The following is an 18,041-nucleotide window of genomic DNA, read 5'->3' on the forward strand; positions in this document are numbered from 1 at the left end:
GAGCAGCTGCCCGGTGACAGCTTGAGAGTGGCTGTCATCGCCCCGGTTTTTATACGATCAAATAATTCAATACAAACTTGTCCGCAAAATGAGCACTTGAACACACACATTAGCGTGATAAGAACTACCTATAACGATAGAAATTATCTTTGGGAAAGATTTATTTGACGTGCAGCCAGCACGAGATATTATGGCTTCACTTTTGAGGAGCTGATGTTCATATTTTTATACAGTCTATGGTGTAAATCTGTACAGTACATGCCTATATGGGAGTTACCTGTGTATGTGAGTGTGTATGCATCTATACAGTACAGGGTAGGATGGTGGCTGTGTGTGTGTGTGTGTGTGTGTGTGTGTGTTTACATTCACGGGCCTGAAGAGTAGCACGCTAAAGGCACTGCCCCACGTGTGGATCTGACCTGCAGTCCAAGGTGCCGACACACACCCTTATACAAAACAAGACAAAATGCTCTTGGCTCCCTTTCCCCTCCTGCTGGACCACTTGTAAAAGGAGAACACCACCACATTTCAGCATTCACATAATGTTATTCTCACTCACACACCTTAGGGAATTTCAGTCGATTTATAAATTCAATACTGTCTGATATAGCTAGCGATCAAAGAAGAGATAACCCCCGTGGCCCAAAAGCGTACATCACAGTGATGTAGAGCTCTTGGAAATGACTTAAGGTAAATTGTGGTTGTGCACTTAACTAAGCTAAGAGCAACACTTACGACATCAAGCTCATTTGAGTTGACCGAAATACGAGTGTTTATGTTCAGATGAATATAGACCCTTCTCACGGGGGCCATTTTGGGTCGAAAAGGCAGAATAAACACGGGTGCAAGCAAAACACTAATGAGGGTTTCCAAATTCCAATCATGGAAGTTTGGAAACCCTCATTAGTGTTTTGCTTGCACCTGCGTTTACCCTGCCTCTTCGACACAAAATGGCCCCCGTGAGAAGGGTCTATAGTGTAAGTTCACAGTCGTCTAAATTCACTGACAAAGGATCAGTGTGACATCACAGTGTGACATCACAGATTAGGATCAGTGTGACATCACAGATTAGTCTCAACCTCCTTCGTTTTCATCTTAGCGAGACGGCCGTTGACGCTCGCCGACACGTTCCTCCACCTTATAAATAACAATATGCGAGTTCTCCGATTGCGTGGCATTCTCCTTTAAGGTGCCTGACTGCCCTGGTCTGTCGGGGGGTCAGAGGTCAGAGTGCGAGGCCCAGTGAAGGGGGGAGGGGGTCGCTATCTGCGCCCCTGCTCGCATCCCTCCTTGCTCCTCTCCTAGTTACCTGCTCCTGAGTCGGGGGGGGATGGGGGGGGACCAAGAGGCAGCACACCTGCACCCTTGGTCTCCAGCCTGTGCGCTGGGCCCAGGCAGCTGGGATCACAGCTGCTCTCCCCCAACCGCCGACGCCTGGGGCCCTCCCGGGGACCGGCAGGAATATACCCTGTTCCAAAGCCAATCTGGCAGAAACCCCCCCCGTTACCACCGAGGGGTTCAGTCAGTGAACCTCGATCACACTCAAACTATTTCAGTGGAAACATTGAGGGTGGTGAGGGATGGAAAAATGAACACAAAATGTACAACAACGTAAAAACACACAACCGAAATAGCGAAGAGAAGCCAAAAATAGCAACAGGAGCGGTAGTGATGGCAATGCTTTCTGGGGGGGGGATGCGTGCTGAGGCGCGCGGCGGCGGCGGCGGGGCGGGCGGGTCAAGTCGAGGAGTGGTTGTTGCTTGGTCTCAGAGTGATACCCCTTATCCCCCCGCTCGCTGCCTCTCCCCCCGCCCCCCCCCCCCCCCCCCAGCTGTCCCCCCATCGCGCCCCCAAAAGTGCAACAACAACAGAAGACGACCATGTTTTTTTAAATTAACAGCGGCAGGGTGCGTCGCTCCCTTTACACCCCGCGCGGTGCCCGTATCCCCCTTAGTGTTTTGTGTTCGTCCGTTCGGTTCTCCTCTTTTGAATGGTTAGGTGCTCCGTGCTGCTGCGCTCCCTCGTTGCAGACGCACAGATAATCAGAGACTTCCCTGGGTCCGACTCTCTGGCCACAGTTTGTTTGTTTGTTCGTTTGTTTTTTCAGTCGTTGTGTGTGTGTGTGTGTGTGTGTGTTTTTGTTTTTTTTAATTCCGTAAATTTGTCAAAGCCTCTTGTGTTAGTCCAGAGGCAGGTGCGCTCGAGTCCTCAGCCCGGGAGGCAAACCTTCCCTGCAAACAGCAGTCCCACTATGGTGAAGAAGATGGAGAGGACGAAGAGCACGTAGGAGGAGCCCACCACCGTGTTGTTGGGCAGCTTGTACGGCTGGCCCCCCACCTCGTTGATATAGAAGCCTATGGGGAAGATGAGCGCCGCCATGCAGAACAGGATCACTGAGGGGAAGGAGAGAGAGAGAAAACGTTAAGTTCACTAAACACAGGTCATTGATATTGATGGATATATATATATATATATATATATATATATAGATAGATAGATATATCCATATATATAGATAGATAGATATATATATCTATCCATAGAAATATATATATATAGATATACACACCATATACACATACACACAGTGTATATATAACTGACTGTGGCGCTCTAGACCAGGGGTTCCCAACCTTTTTTGTGCCAAGGACCGGTAGATACATGGAAAAAAAGGTCACGGACCGGTTGTCAATTTGAATGGTTTTAGTTACATATATATATATACTCACCAGGTGGCGACAAAGGGTAAATAACAGCCTTTTGTGTTGTACTGTAGGTAGCCTACAGTATTTATGTTTTTGTTTCAACGACAAACATAAATAAACGTCAACTTTAAACTATGTTTCAACTACCACACACACAGCCTATAATATTATAGCCTATGTTTATTTAAAAAATAAAATAAATTGGACCCGGCTCGTGGCCCGGTACCAAATGCGTTGCGGCCCGGTATCGGTCCGCGGCCCGGTGGTTGGGGACCACGTCTAGACAAGGTACAGGAAGTTGCACATGGACACACAGGAAGCACAGGCCGCTCAAACACAATTCAATTTGAACAAGCTCATTAGCATTACAAAGGTGCCTTTCAGATGGCTTTGAAGGAGCAATTACACAAACTGGACTCAAGGTATGCGTTGTGATCAGACGGTGTGTGTGTGTGTGTGTGTGTGTGTGTGTGTGTGTGTGTGTGAGAGAGAGTGCATGCGTGCACTGGCAATGTGGAGATGAGAGAGAGAGGAAGAGAGAGCACTCTTGCTGTGTGTGTAAAAAACTACAACTAAAACTCAACAACAACAACAACAACAACAACAAAACATACAGATCGGATTCGGCATCACGCGTTGTCAGTCCCATGCACTGCGATGAGAATCTGATCCGTTAAACAGCATTGTGTGACTGTTACAATACTTCATTTCAAAATAGGTTATATTTTTGCACAAGTGATTATAATGATCTGTAATATAAATGTATGTTTTGCACAAGTGATTAATTAATCATTAATAGGAATAGGAAGCCAAATAAGGGCATATGAATAGCCCAGCTATAGGCCAAAATTTGTCAGTACATCTTTTTCTCCCAGACAGCAAAAAAGACTGGAGGAAGAAAGTTCTTGCTTCATCACTACAATGTCTTCATTGGAAGACGATACTAGAAGAGCAAGTGCACAAACCTATGTGGCTGCATCCATTTTCCTAGTCTTTTCAACATCCAATTTTCTCTTCACCACTGCAGCAACAACAGCTTTTGTTGTCACGTTCTGTCTGCTGGTGTAGTAGGTGGCACTTTGTGTGAGCCAGAGCCGGGGGCAGAGACTTATTCGTAGGTGGGCCTTCAATCTGATGGAAGGTGGCGTTATTTCAACGTAATGTAAAGTTATAGTCTCTCTCTCTCTCTCTCTCTCTCTCTCTAGAGAGAGAGAGAGAGAGAGAGAGCTGCAGACACCACGGACTAATAATTAAAACACTAATAAGGGTTTCCAACTTCCAATCATGGAAGTTGGAAACCCTCATTAATGTTTCGCTTGCACCTGTGTTTACCCTGCCTTTTCGACACAAAATGACGCCTGTGAAAAGTGTTAGTGACATCGCTATAGGGGGAGAGAGTGTGCTTGAGCATAACTGTGGTGTCGTTTAAATGGACAGCGGGTAGTCAGCCACTGAGCCACTGCAATGAAGAATATAGCCAAATGAATCTGTTGGAGAGCAGCAAAAACGAAGCTAGTTTTAGGTTGGAATATTGGACAGCCATTCACAGTAAATCTCTATTGAATATCCAACCTAAAGCTAACTTCCCCGCGGCGCAAAGTACTTCTCAAATTCTGCATCTATTTTGGTTTTCCAGACTGTGCGGACATGTCCGCACGCTCACAAAAAACTGGAGGTACGCGGTTGTTCACAAACAAACGCCACCCCCCCCCCCCCAGACTCTAGAAACAGCTTTAGAAACAGCTGGAAATGGTCCGTATTCTCTCTGCCGATAGCGAGTAGAGTGGGCGGGGGGAGGGGGTGTGGTAGGGTGTAACATAAAAAGAAATGTGATGTGGAAACAGCTTTAGCGAATCCGTAACCAAACTCGATTCAAAAACATGCAGTTTTAACGGAAGATGCATTCCGACGCATTCAGGCGATAACGTGGGGTGGCAATGTGCCAGAAAAAGTGAGCACTTGCCTTTGTTACATCGCCCAAAAGCAGCCAGTCAAAATAGTGGTCGCACCGTCGCACTAACATTACACTGTGGATGATTTTATAAGTGGCATTCAAGTCATATCTGACTAGTTTTCCATTTATTTCTCCCCTCAAAAGTTAGGCTATATGTCTCGATATAGGCTGATGCAACTCTTGCATTTTTACATAGCCTACAAGACAGACAGGTCGGGAGGAAAAGAAACCATTCAAGCCGTTTGCAGCACTTGAGGAAACCGTCAGTTTGCTCGTTTAATTTGTTGATATAGCCTAAGCGATTGCCCGAATGATTAATTAATTAATAGGCTACGTGAATGTTAGCGGGTACTTTAGCCTATGTATTAGGCTAAAAGTAGTAGGCCATCATCTCCTTGTTGCATTTTTGAACTGGCAGATGGGGGAAAAAGAAACGATTCAACTTTTACTTGTTTACTCACCTAATTTGGCTCTCTTCCAAATAATCCAGCCACATAACTAACGCTACGTCCATTCATGAAAATAATGATCAGTGGGACATTAATGGTTTGTAAAGTGCCATTTAACCACCCGCCCACTCAGACATACATGATCCGGAACATGAGCTGCCGGTGTTAAACAACAGCCGCTTTTCCAATAATGCGGATCCTGTACTAGGGTCTCAGATGGTCATGATCCGCACTCGAGGGAGTGTCATGGGATAAGGTGGCTAATTGTTTCTAAACATGCAGGCCGACCGGCTAGCAGCTGGTTATAATCCAGATTTCACTGCATGTTTAGAAGGGGCTAATGACACTAAGTGCGTTTTGGTGGGGCAGAAAAGTCCATTTGGACTGGCATAGCCACCAAATGTCCACCCGTGCCGCCGGCTATGCTGCAAGGCCAGCTCTGGCAGAGTTATGGTTGATCTATTGAAAATAAGAATCAACATTCAGTTTGCCGTCACGCAGCATTAGATGAAGGAACAAGGCACTTGTGATGGTGCTACAATCTGTGTAAAGATGAAGACGTCCAACAAGGTCATGATGGGAGGTATTCTGGTTCTGTCCCATTGTGTTTCTGCTGTGCGTTTCAAATGCAGCCATAACTCGTGCGTATAAAAGTGGCATGACGACATGGTCCACAGGCTAAATGCTAAGAAAATAATCGTGTTGAGCCTCGTGTTCACATTTATCTCTGCTGATAACGGGCTTCTTCAACAGAGTTAGCAGCTGATAACGGGCTTCTTCAACAGAGTTAGCAGCTGATAACGGGCTTCTTCAACAGAGTTAGCAGCTGATAACGGGTTTCTTCAACAGAGTTAGCAGCTGATAACGGGCTTCTTCAACAGAGTTAGCAGCTGATAACGGGCTTCTTCAACAGAGTTAGCAGCTGATAACGGGCTTCTTCAACAGAGTTAGCAGCTGATAACGGGCTTCTTCAACAGAGTTAGCAGCTGATAACGGGCTTCTTCAACAGAGTTAGCAGCTGATAACGGGCTTCTTAAACAGAGTTAGCAGCTGATAACGGGCTTCTTAAACAGTTACCAGTGGAAGGAGAACTGAAGAGAGAGCGCTAGGGAGGAAAAGAACAATAAAGTCAGCTGGCTAAATGGATTCAGACAATCTCCGGCAATTTCATAATCCACTCAGTCGCCGATCATTGCTTCAGAGTACAAACTGTAAAGCGGAGTGTACAAACTGTAAAGCGGAGCAGGCCTGCAACTACTCAGACCCCACACACGCACACACACGTTTATAGACCAGCTTGGTACTGAAAATCTAATTTTTGTTTGGTGGTGGCCATGCCCGTAACTACCATTGAGGACACCGAGGTCATGCCCTCTGCATTTTTTTAAATAGCCCCGGCCCCCAGATCTATTCATCTGTCATTGATGTTTTAAAGCCTTCATAAATAACATGATAATGACATAGTTGATCAGAAATGCAACAATTTGCTTCCTCTCTGTGTGCTATATAGAAGGAAGAGACATAACTCACCACAACGTTCACATTTTGCATTGGGGCTAGACTTTGGTGACAGTTCTATTGAAGTGAATGGGTAAGTAAGTAACTCCCCTGTAAGTGATGTTTGTGTAGATGGGTCATTGTATTTAATTGAGCAGTATTCTGCCATATGTGACCTGTATGCAGAATATATATAATGTGGGGAGACATTTATTTTTACTGCTTTATACACAGTAACTTCTGTTGTCTATTGAGATTGTTGATATGTTGAAATTAATGTTATGCGGGTGTGCTACAGTAGGTTATAAAGTTGGCTATGTGAGGCAAATATCTTTTGTTTTAACTAATTTATTAATAAAGCCAATGTATAATTTGTCATTACTAATTAGGGGTGTCAAAAATAATCGATTATAAGATGCATCGCCATGCGGACGTGCATGATTCTGCATCGAATCACAAATGTATTTATTAAAAAATATATATATAATCAAATAAAATATAATGGAAGTACATGCCGTTGTTTATTTTAATTATGGATCATAATACAATGCAATTCCAAATGCACTTTTATTTTAAAAGTAGCCACACAGTGAGAAAAAAGAAAGTGAGAAAAAATAAATCATGTATTGGGGAAAAAAAGTGATGCATCGATTTAAGATGCATCGAGATGTATATCGATAATCGTAATCGAATCGAATCGTAGCCCTCTGAATCGTAATCAAATCGAATCGTGAGGCCAGTGAAGATTCACAGCCCTATTACTAATGACTAATTTATTTAGATAAATAATAATAGTAATAGTAGTAATTATCTACATAAAATGCAACATTATTATTTTATTGCTTATTGTTACATAACAGCATAATATAGGCCAGGCTTCCCTGCTGTCACATCTCAGCAACTCGGCTTAGTCGGCTATCAGTTTGTGTGGTCAACTTTCTGACAGGACTTGAAGGTAGCATTCCTCGAGAGTCAAACGTGTTCACATCCTGTGAGAGAAAGCCTCAGGTAGGGGAACTGATTTCAGCTTTGAGCTTTTCACCGGTGTCCTTGTTGAATCATTCATGTCCGCTGAACTATTTCACACTTCAACCTGCACTTGAATCCAGCATTAGTTTCAGTAAATATTTCTCCATGAATCCAAAAGGAAGCCCTCTATATCACCTCTGGCTGATTATAATACTTTAAATCTTTCGACAAGCTTAAGTCATGGGAGAGATCGATTATTACCCCAAAACAGGTTATGATTTACATGCAACAGTGTACTTGTTGTTTACTAGAAATCTCGCGCGCTCGATTCCTAAGCTCACCCGCTGCGTGGGCTCGCTATCGCCCGCCCTGCAGCTCGCCCGCTGTGAGGGCTCGCATACACAGCTCGGCCGCTGCCCGGGCTCGCATACTGTACGTCGTGCCCAGCTCGGCTGCTGCGTGGCCTCGCCTGCTCTATTGGCATGCACAGCGCACAATTGCTCAACTTCGCATCACTGATGACATCACAATTGCTCGAGTGACCATCACTGGTGACATCGTGGAGTGCTCGAGGGACATCACTGATGATGTCATAGACATTGTGACATCATCGGTGACCAAAATCATCACAAATCTCACAATGTGGCATCAAAATTGCAGACAAACAGAGCCCAGCTACCTACACAATTGTATGATTATACATTGGTGCAATGTGCATAGAGGTTGTGTGTTTGAACTGTGCCAAAGTCAAACACATTTAATTAAGTAATTTTAGTGAGGCCGAGGAGGCCAGAGGGAGCTCTACCAGCACTAGCACTCTAAAACATAGGAGCCTTTCTCATAAGATTCAATATTCTTATTGTGACTACGGTGTACCAGTACGCACGTGTGACATTCTTATGCTGGGGGCTCCGTTACAAGACAAGGTGCAGTAGGTTAACAAAGTTGGTACAAAGTCACAACAGCAAACAACAAATAACACATTTCTTTAATAGCTTTAGGGAACCACAAAACGTCCCTTTAGATGTATTTTTCTTGGGAAGAATTACAAATCAGATTGGACTTGCTGGGTTTTTCAGCCGCACTGGAAAAAGAGAAGAATCCACTAGTCTGGCACTAATGGGAAAGAAGTGTCACAAATTGTGGCCAAATGGAGCCCTGGAGACCATAACACACCCTGAGGGAACAATTAGCCCGGTGTGTTGATGACATGCCGAGAGTCATTACAGACCGGCCACTCAAGGACAGCACGCTCTGATGTACTAACTGACCATGCGCTATGTCGAGGTTTTCAGCAGCCGCAGAGCAAAGACCAGGTCAAGGGTGAAGCCATTAAGGAGCCCGCTCATATGGCTCAGTTCAGCCTGTTTGCTTCTGTGTTCAGACCATAGGTTCAGACAAGACGTGGCTAATTACACTCACCACTCTTTCTTCTTCTGTGTTCAGACAAGTCCTGGCTAATTACACTCACCACTCTTTCTTCTTCTGTGTTCAGACAAGACGTGGCTATTTACACTCACCACTCTTTCTTCTTCTGTGTTCAGACAAGTCCTGGCTAATTACACTCACCACTCTTTCTTTTTCTGTGTTCAGACAAGACGTGTCTAATTACATTCACCACTCTTTCTTCTTCTGTGTTCAGACAAGACGTGGCTAATTACACTCACCACTCTTTCTTTTTCTGTGTTCAGACAAGACGTGTCTAATTACATTCACCACTCTTTCTTCTGTGTTCAGACAAGACGTGGCTATTTACACTCACCACTCTTTCTTTTTCTGTGTTCAGACAAGACCTGGCTATTTACACTCACCACTCTTTCCTTTTCTGTGTTCAGACAAGACGTGGCTATTTACACTCACCACTCTTTCTTTTTCTGTGTTCAGACAAGACGTGTCTAATTACACTCACCACTCTTTCTTTTTCTGTGTTCAGACAAGACGTGTCTAATTACACTCACCACTCTTTCTTCTGTGTTCAGACAAGACGTGTCTAATTACACTCACCACTCTTTCTTCTGTGTTCAGACAAGACGTGTCTAATTACACTCACCACTCTTTCTTCTGTGTTCAGACAAGTCCTGGGTAATTACACTCACCACTCTTTCTTCTTCTGTGTTCAGACAAGACCTGGCTAATTACACTCACCACTCTTTCTTCTGTGTTCAGACAAGACGTGGCTAATTACACTCACCACTCTTTCTTCTTCTGTGTTCAGACAAGACCTGGCTAATTACACTCACCACTCTTTGTTCTGTGTTCAGACAAGACGTGTCTAATTACACTCACCACTCTTTCTTCTGTGTTCAGACAAGTCCTGGGTAATTACACTCACCACTCTTTCTTCTTCTGTGTTCAGACAAGACGTGTCTAATTACACTCACCACTCTTTCTTCTTCTGTGTTCAGACAAGACGTGGCTAATTACACTCACCACTCTTTCTTCTTCTGTGTTCAGACAAGACCTGGCTAATTACACTCACCACTCTTTCTTCTGTGTTCAGACAAGACGTGGCTAATTACACTCACCACTCTTTCTTCTTCTGTGTTCAGACAAGACGTGGCTAATTACACTCACCACTCTTTCTTCTTCTGTGTTCAGACAAGACCTGGCTAATTACACTCACCACTCTTTCTTCTTCTGTGTTCAGACAAGACGTGGCTAATTACACTCACCACTCTTTCTTCTTCTGTGTTCAGACAAGACGTGGCTAATTACACTCACCACTCTTTCTTCTTCTGTGTTCAGACAAGACCTGGCTAATTACACTCACCGCTCTTTCTTCTGTGTTCAGACAAGTCCTGGGTAATTACACTCACCACTCTTTCTTCTTCTGTGCTCAGACAAGACATGTCTAATTACACTCACCACTCTTTCTTCTTCTGTGTTCAGACAAGTCATGTCTAATTACACTCACCACTCTTTCTCCTTCTGTGCTCAGACAAGTCATGTCTAATTACACTCACCACTCTTTCTTCTTCTGTGTTCAGACAAGTCATGTCTAATTACACTCACCACTCTTTCTTCTTCTGTGTTCAGACAAGTCGTGTCTAATTACACTCACCACTCTTTCTTCTTCTGTGTTCAGACAAGTCGTGTCTAATTACACTCACCACTCTTTCTTCTTCTTCCTTTGAAGACATTCATGGATTCTTCTAGTGCAGATCCGAGTCCACTAATGTTACATACCGCTCACTTTCCCACCGCCACAACAAAGCACACAGAGACTCCTGTGAATAACGGCTCAATAGTTAGGCTAGGGGTGGGGGGGAAATCGATACAGCATAGTATCGCAATATTTTGTGTGGCAATATATCGTATTGCACGAATGCCAAGTATCGCAATATTTTATTATGAATTGTCAAGTGCATGCATAATTTATGACAGGTTTTTATGACAGTGTTGGTCAGTCTGTCTGCTTGACAACCCCATTTTACTGCAATAAGAAAATAAAAATAAACTTTATCTCATTAGGTAAAACAGATGTTTTTTCCTTTGGGGGCATCATTTACAATTGAAAAAAGGTAATAAATCACAATATATCACAATATCGCAATGCTCAATCTATTGCAATACTAGCAATATCGCAATAGTATAATATCGTGACTTAAGTATTGCATTAATATCGTATTGTGGGGCATCTGGTGATTCCCACCCCTAGGCTAAATCTGAAGTGGCATAGCTCAATCTAATCAGGACTCGCTCCTATTAAAATAGCGCAATCACAGCTTTTGAGATAAAACCGTTCATTTCAAGGGGCTGTCCACTTCGTCGGACACATTTTCTAAACTGGAATTGGAAATCAAATGAAATCAAAACAGGCTTAGGCCGTAATTATTAGGGGTGGGAATCACCAGATGCCCACGATACGATACTAAAACGATACTTGAGTCACGATACGATAGTATAGCGATATCGCCGATATTGCGATATATTGAATATTGTGATATATTGAATATTGCGATATTTCGATATATTGCGATTTCTTACTTTTTCAACTGCAAATGATGTCCCCAAAGGAAAACTTTGTCAACATCTGGTTTATATAAGAACAATTTTTCAGTCTGTACATCTGACTTCAACCATTTTATTGCAGCAACATTGTCAAGTAGACAGACAACAACTTTCATAAAGTCATGTCATAGTTGCATGCACCTGACAAACTGAACTGTTTGTTACAGTCTACTTACAGTCCACCTTAACTGGATGTGTGTGTGCACTACTTGGGTCGTTTTTGAACAATGCAATTTCACTTCACTTGCACAAAACATCTTGTGCAGCCCATTCAGTAACTGGGGAATTTGTAAAATATCGATACTTGGCGTCCAAATATCGATACAATATCGTCAGGCAAAATATTGCGATACTATGGTGTATCGATTCTTTCCCCCACCCATAGTAATTATGGGGGGAAATGGGGCAATGACTAGCTCTCTTTCTCCACACTGAGCTCCACATAGTCCACCAACTACATTCCCATGTTCTTCTCCATGGAAACACATGTACCTTTGAAGCAGTGTTTCTTCTTCGTGGGTTGCTGTTTGTATGTAGTAGCAGTGTGGCTGGGGGGTGAGGAAAATGTGTTCATGTACTAGTGATGTGTGCCCCCGTTGTGCGTTGTGTTGTGTATTGTTGCTACATGAATTTTTAATAGCGACTAGCTTGCTACCCTGCAAAATCCCTCCAACACAGCATGAGGTATGACAACTGCCTTTAAAGTTCCATTGGCTGATGTTTGTGCACTGTGCAGCAAAATCCTTTGAATTATTCTGGTTACATCGAGACAGCGTCACTTCATGATGATAGCAGTAGAACACACAACTTTAGGAGTTGCGACTAGTTTCCTCTCCCTCTCTCTCGCCAAGGCAACAGAACTGCCTTAGCTATAAGAAAGCCACGTTTGTAATGGCACACGCATCTGGATATTGGGATTGAAGGATAGTAAATCAAGTTTTTGTATGTATTTATCTGGCTTTTTCGCACTCCACACTTAGCATGTCACATGTGTGTCAACCCACTGCATCATGTGACTGCATCATGTGGGTATTTAAGATGGCGGCGTCGTGCTTTGTCACTTTGTCTGAAGAAGAGCAGTCTATCTGTTCAAAACGTTACCACCACCGGTGCAATAAGTCATGTTGAAGCCCTGCAGTGTGCAAGCTATTTCAGTCCTTTTTCCATGTTTGTCGACTTCCAGCTCTGCACCTGCCCTTATCCAGCTTGGAGGCACATGTTTTTAATCTTTTTTCACTATCAAGTTTTTGCAAATCTCCAGTGCCTAGCAATCTGATTTCTGATGATGAGTGTGACAACCATGCAGCTACTTAAGTTAAGTTAAGTTATCCTTTATTTATTCCCTTGGGGAAATTCATCCTCTGCATTTGACCCATCCTCTACTAGGAACCTTCCTAGAACTAGGAGCAGTGGGCAGCCACTGTGCAGCGCCCGGGGACCAACTCCAGTTCTTTTGCCAGTGCCTTGGTCAGGAGCACTGCCAGCAGTATTAACCCTAACATACATGTCTTTCTTGATGGTGGGAGGAAACCGGAGCACCCGGAGAAAACCCACACGGACACGGGGAGAACATGCAAACTCCACACAGAAAGGACCTGGGACGGACCGGGGTTCGAACCCGGGACCTTCTTGCTGTGAGGCAACAGTGTTAACCACTGAGCCACCGTGCCGTACTTAGACTAATACCCTAGCGAATAAACTGTTTAAAACCAGTAAATACTAAATAGCAGGTATTTTCTATGCTAGCAGGTGAATGAGATGAGATTAATAAATGGCATTTTGACACTGGTATGATTTTAAAGAGGATGGTGCAGGTTGGAGACCACATTGCATCCATATGTGGGAGGAGGGGTATATAGCAATGGGTTGGGGGGGGGGGGTTACATAGCTGCATCTGGACTTTTTGTAAACTCCAGGGGACACTGTTCCTGAAATGGAACTGTACACCTGTGATGTCACGAGTGGGGGAAGTTTATTTTCATACCAATCATGAGCCCAAAATGTACATTCAGATTTTTTTTAACCTGCACCATGCTCTTTAAGCCTCTGTGTGAACAGGCTGTAGCATCACTCTCCTGTTTTTCTCTGGTACTGGAGAGGGAGGGAGGGAGGGAGGGAGAGAGAGTGAGAGTGTGTGTGTGTGTGTGTGTGTGTGTGCGTGTGCGTGTGCGTGTGCGAGAGAGAGAGAGAGAGAGAGAGAGAGAGAGAGAGAGAGAGCCCGCCATGTGTGACACCTAAGCTACCACAACAGATTATTAGATTTTAAGTAGAAGTTTCCACTGGAGTGGCTGTAAGTTGTTCAGCTGCAGAAAGTATGTTCCAAAACAGTCATCGTGAATGGCTAATCTGATACATGCTGTGCTGGCTTGCTAACCCAAACAAGGCTAAATGTCTCCAGTCTGCCAGCTAGCAAAGTGAGCGCTGTCTGGCTAACCTGCCTTGCAAACATAGCTAATATTTATGTCTGTCTCCTACCCTTGCTATTGCTCTGGCCATGTGTTTATCCACAGGGGGGCAGGGACAGCCCTGATAGCAGAAGGATGCTGGGAAAGGTACTACTTGCTCAGCATTCTTCTTGCTAGCTTAAACTGTACAAGTTAGTGTGCTTCATGGACCACCGTTTCAACATGGACCACCTAACAACATGTAACACCTAACAACATGTGATGAAAAAATTACTAATCAATAGTAATTACTGTATTCTGCACACTAATAATTAGAGATGTCACAATATATCGTCCCACAATATATCGCGATATCAAAACGTGACAATATGTATCGTTGAGATGAAATCTCATATCGCAAGAAAAAGAAGCTGAACATGGTGGCACTGATCTGCATCTGATTGCATGCTCGCTCTCCTTTTCATTGCTTTGTTTGAACAGACGAGGGACGTTACAGACACGGAGGATGAAAATGGGGAAATGACTCAAATTAGCGTGGAGGATGCCTTCTCAACTTACAAATCGATCGCAAAAAAAATTGTTAAAATATCGTATCGTATCGTTATCGTGAACCCAATATCGTGTATCGTATCGTATCGTGAACTGAGTGTATCATGACACCCCTACTAATAATATATTATATTATAATATAATATTCTGTTTATATATTATATTTAATTTTTTTCTGTTTTTCTTTGCTGTATCCTTACTGGGGGGGGGGGGGGCACTATAGTCATCTTATCTTAAATCAACAAAGTGCAGAGGGCCTGGTGCTGGGACAGAGGGGACTGGTGTGTGTAGTATACAGGGGACAGAGGGGACTTCAGAGGGACTGGTGTGTGTAGTATATAGGGGACAGAGGGGACTGCAGAGGGGACTGGTGTGTGTAGTATACAGGGGACAGAGGGGACTTCAGAGGGGACTGGTGTGTGCAGTATACAGGGGACAGAGGGGACTTCAGAGGGACTGGTGTGTGTAGTATATAGGGGACAGGGGGACTGGTGTGTGCAGTATACAGGGGGGACTGGTGTGTGTATACAAGGGACAGGTGGGACTGCAGAAGGACTCATGTGTGTAGTATACAGGGGACAGAGGGGACTGCAGAGGGACTGGTGTGTGTAGTATACAGGGGACAGAGGGGACTGCAGAGGGGACAGGTGTGTGTAGTATACAGGGGACAGAGGGGACTGGTGTGTGTAGTATACAGGGGACAGAGGGGACTGGTGTGTGTAGTATACAGGGGACAGAGGGGACTGGTGTGTGTAGTATACAGGGGACTGCAGAGAGGACTGGTGTGTGTAGTATACAGGGGACTGCAGAGGGGACTGGTGTGTGTAGTATACAGGGGACTGCAGAGGGGACTGGTGTGTGTAGTATACAGGGGACTGCAGAGGGGACTGGTGTGTGTAGTATACAGGGGACTGCAGAGAGGACTGGTGTGTGTAGTATACAGGGGACTGCAGAGAGGACTGGTGTGTGTAGTATACAGGGGACTGCAGAGAGGACTGGTGTGTGTAGTATACAGGGGACAGAGGGGACTGGTGTGTGTAGTATACAGGGGACAGAGGGGACTGGTGTGTGTAGTATACAGGGGACAGAGGGGACTGGTGTGTGTAGTATACAGGGGACAGAGGGGACTGGTGTGTGTAGTATACAGGGGACAGAGGGGACTGCAGAGGGACTGGTGTGTGTGTAGTATACAGGGGACAGAGGGGACTGCAGAGGGACTGGTGTGTGTAGTATACAGGGGACAGAGGGGACTGGTGTGTGTAGTATACAGGGGACAGAGGGGACTGCAGAGGGACTGGTGTGTGTAGTATACAGGGGACAGAGGTGAGGCTGTGCTGGTCGTACAAAGCTGCCCATTCAGGTGCCTGTGGCCCAGGGCCAGTTACCAACCCTGGTACAGACTGCCCACTGCCCAGTGCCCACCTCCCCAGCCTTCATCACCTGTTTGCACCGAGTGAACCACCCGTCTCCTGGCGACCATCACCCACCTCTCTCTATTCTTCCTCCCTCTCTCTCTCTCTCTCTCTCTGCATGTCTGTCTTTATATTGGCATCCATCTTGCACTTACTAATGCTCTGGGCTCTTGACCTCTACAAACACGATTATTCAGTATTCACTCAGCTCGCCTTCTGTGCCCGTCCACTTCTTAAAGCCCCAATCTTGTTTTCCTCTCTCAACCTCTCAACTTCTCCCCCACACAGCCTATTATGATGAGCACTGCTCTCAGCAGAGAGGTGCAGTGTTCAGCAGCACTGCTCTCAGTAGAGAGGTGCAGTGTTCAGCAGCACTGCTCTCAGCAGAGAGGTGCAGTGTTCAGCAGCACTGTTCTCAGTAGAGAGGTGCAGTGTTCAGCAGCACTGCTCTCAGTAGAGAGGTGCAGTGTTCAGCAGCACTGCTCTCAGTAGAGAGGTGCAGTGTTCAGCAGAGAGGTGCAGTGTTCAGCAGCACTGCTCTCAGTAGAGAGGTGCAGTGTTCAGCAGCACTGCTCTCAGTAGAGAGGTGCAGTGTTCAGCAGACACTGCTCTCAGCAGAGAGGTGTAGTGTTCAGCAGCACTGCTCAGCAGAGAGGTGCAGTGTTCAGCAGCACTGTTCTCAGTAGAGAGGTGCAGTGTTCAGCAGCACTGGTCTCAGTAGAGAGGTGCAGTGTTCAGCAGCACTGCTCTCAGCAGAGAGGTGCAGTGTTCAGCAGCACTGCTCTCAGTAGAGAGGTGCAGTGTTCAGCAGACACTGCTCTCAGCAGAGAGGTGCAGTGTTCAGCAGACACTGCTCTCAGTAGAGAGGTGCAGTGTTCAGCAGCAGAGAGGTGCAGTGTTCAGCAGCACTGCTCTCAGCAGAGAGGTGCAGTGTTCAGCAGCAGAGAGGTGCAGTGTTCAGCAGCACTGTTCTCAGTAGAGAGGTGCAGTGTTCAGCAGCACTGTTCTCAGTAGAGAGGTGCAGTGTTCAGCAGCACTGCTCTCAGTAGAGAGGTGCAGTGTTCAGCAGCACTGTTCTCAGTAGAGAGGTGCAGTGTTCAGCAGCACTGTTCTCAGTAGAGAGGTGCAGTGTTCAGCAGCACTGCTCTCAGTAGAGAGGTGCAGTGTTCAGCAGCACTGCTCTAGGCAGAGAGGTGCAGTGTTCAGCAGACACTGTTCTCAGTAGAGAGGTGCAGTGTTCAGCAGCACTGTTCTCAGTAGAGGTGCAGTGTTCAGCAGCACTGCTCTAGGCAGAGAGGTGCAGTGTTCAGCAGACACTGTTCTCAGTAGAGAGGTGCAGTGTTCAGCAGCACTGCTCTAGGCAGAGAGGTGCAGTGTTCAGCAGACACTGTTCTCAGTAGAGAGGTGCAGTGTTCAGCAGCACTGCTCTCAGTAGAGAGGTGCAGTGTTCAGCAGCACTGCTCTCAGTAGAGAGGTGCAGTGTTCAGCAGACACTGCTCTCAGTAGAGAGGTGCAGTGTTCAGCAGCACTGTTCTCAGTAGAGAGGTGCAGTGTTCAGCAGCACTGTTCTCAGTAGAGAGGTGCAGTGTTCAGCAGCACTGCTCTCAGCAGAGAGGTGTAGTGTTCAGCAGACACTGCTCTCAGTAGAGAGGTGCAGTGTTCAGCAGACACTGCTCTCAGCAGAGAGGTGCAGTGTTCAGCAGCACTGCTCTCAGCAGAGAGGTGCAGTGTTCAGCAGCACTGCTCTCAGTAGAGAGGTGCAGTGTTCAGCAGCACTGTTCTCAGCAGAGAGGTGCAGTGTTCAGCAGCACTGCTCTCAGTAGAGAGGTGCAGTGTTCAGCAGCACTGCTCTCAGTAGAGAGGTGCCGTGTTCAGCAGCACTGCTCTCAGTAGAGAGGTGCAGTGTTCAGCAGCACTGTTCTCAGCAGAGAGGTGCAGTGTTCAGCAGCACTGTTCTCAGCAGAGATGTGCAGTGTTCAGCAGCACTGTTCTCAGCAGAGAGGTGCAGTGTTCAGCAGCACTGTTCTCAGTAGAGGTGCAGTGTTCAGCAGCACTGCTCTCAGTAGAGAGGTGCAGTGTTCAGCAGCACT

General features: G+C 45.6%; 1 protein-coding gene across 1 annotated transcript in view; it reads right to left on the bottom strand.

Annotated features, from left to right (window-relative positions):
• Window positions 1–1,857: 1,857 nt before the first annotated feature.
• The window catches only part of mosmoa (modulator of smoothened a), a 41,359-nt gene continuing 25,175 nt past the window's right edge, over window positions 1,858–18,041 (bottom strand). The window contains exon 3 of the mRNA XM_083649910.1: window positions 1,858–2,393. Within this exon, the coding sequence (XP_083506036.1) occupies window positions 2,209–2,393 (185 nt within the window). The 3' untranslated portion in view covers window positions 1,858–2,208. The remainder of the gene's footprint in view (window positions 2,394–18,041) is intronic.

This window comes from Poromitra crassiceps, assembly GCF_964638095.1.
Source record: "Poromitra crassiceps genome assembly, chromosome: 13".
In the NCBI taxonomy this organism is placed as follows: domain Eukaryota; kingdom Metazoa; phylum Chordata; class Actinopteri; order Beryciformes; family Melamphaidae; genus Poromitra; species Poromitra crassiceps.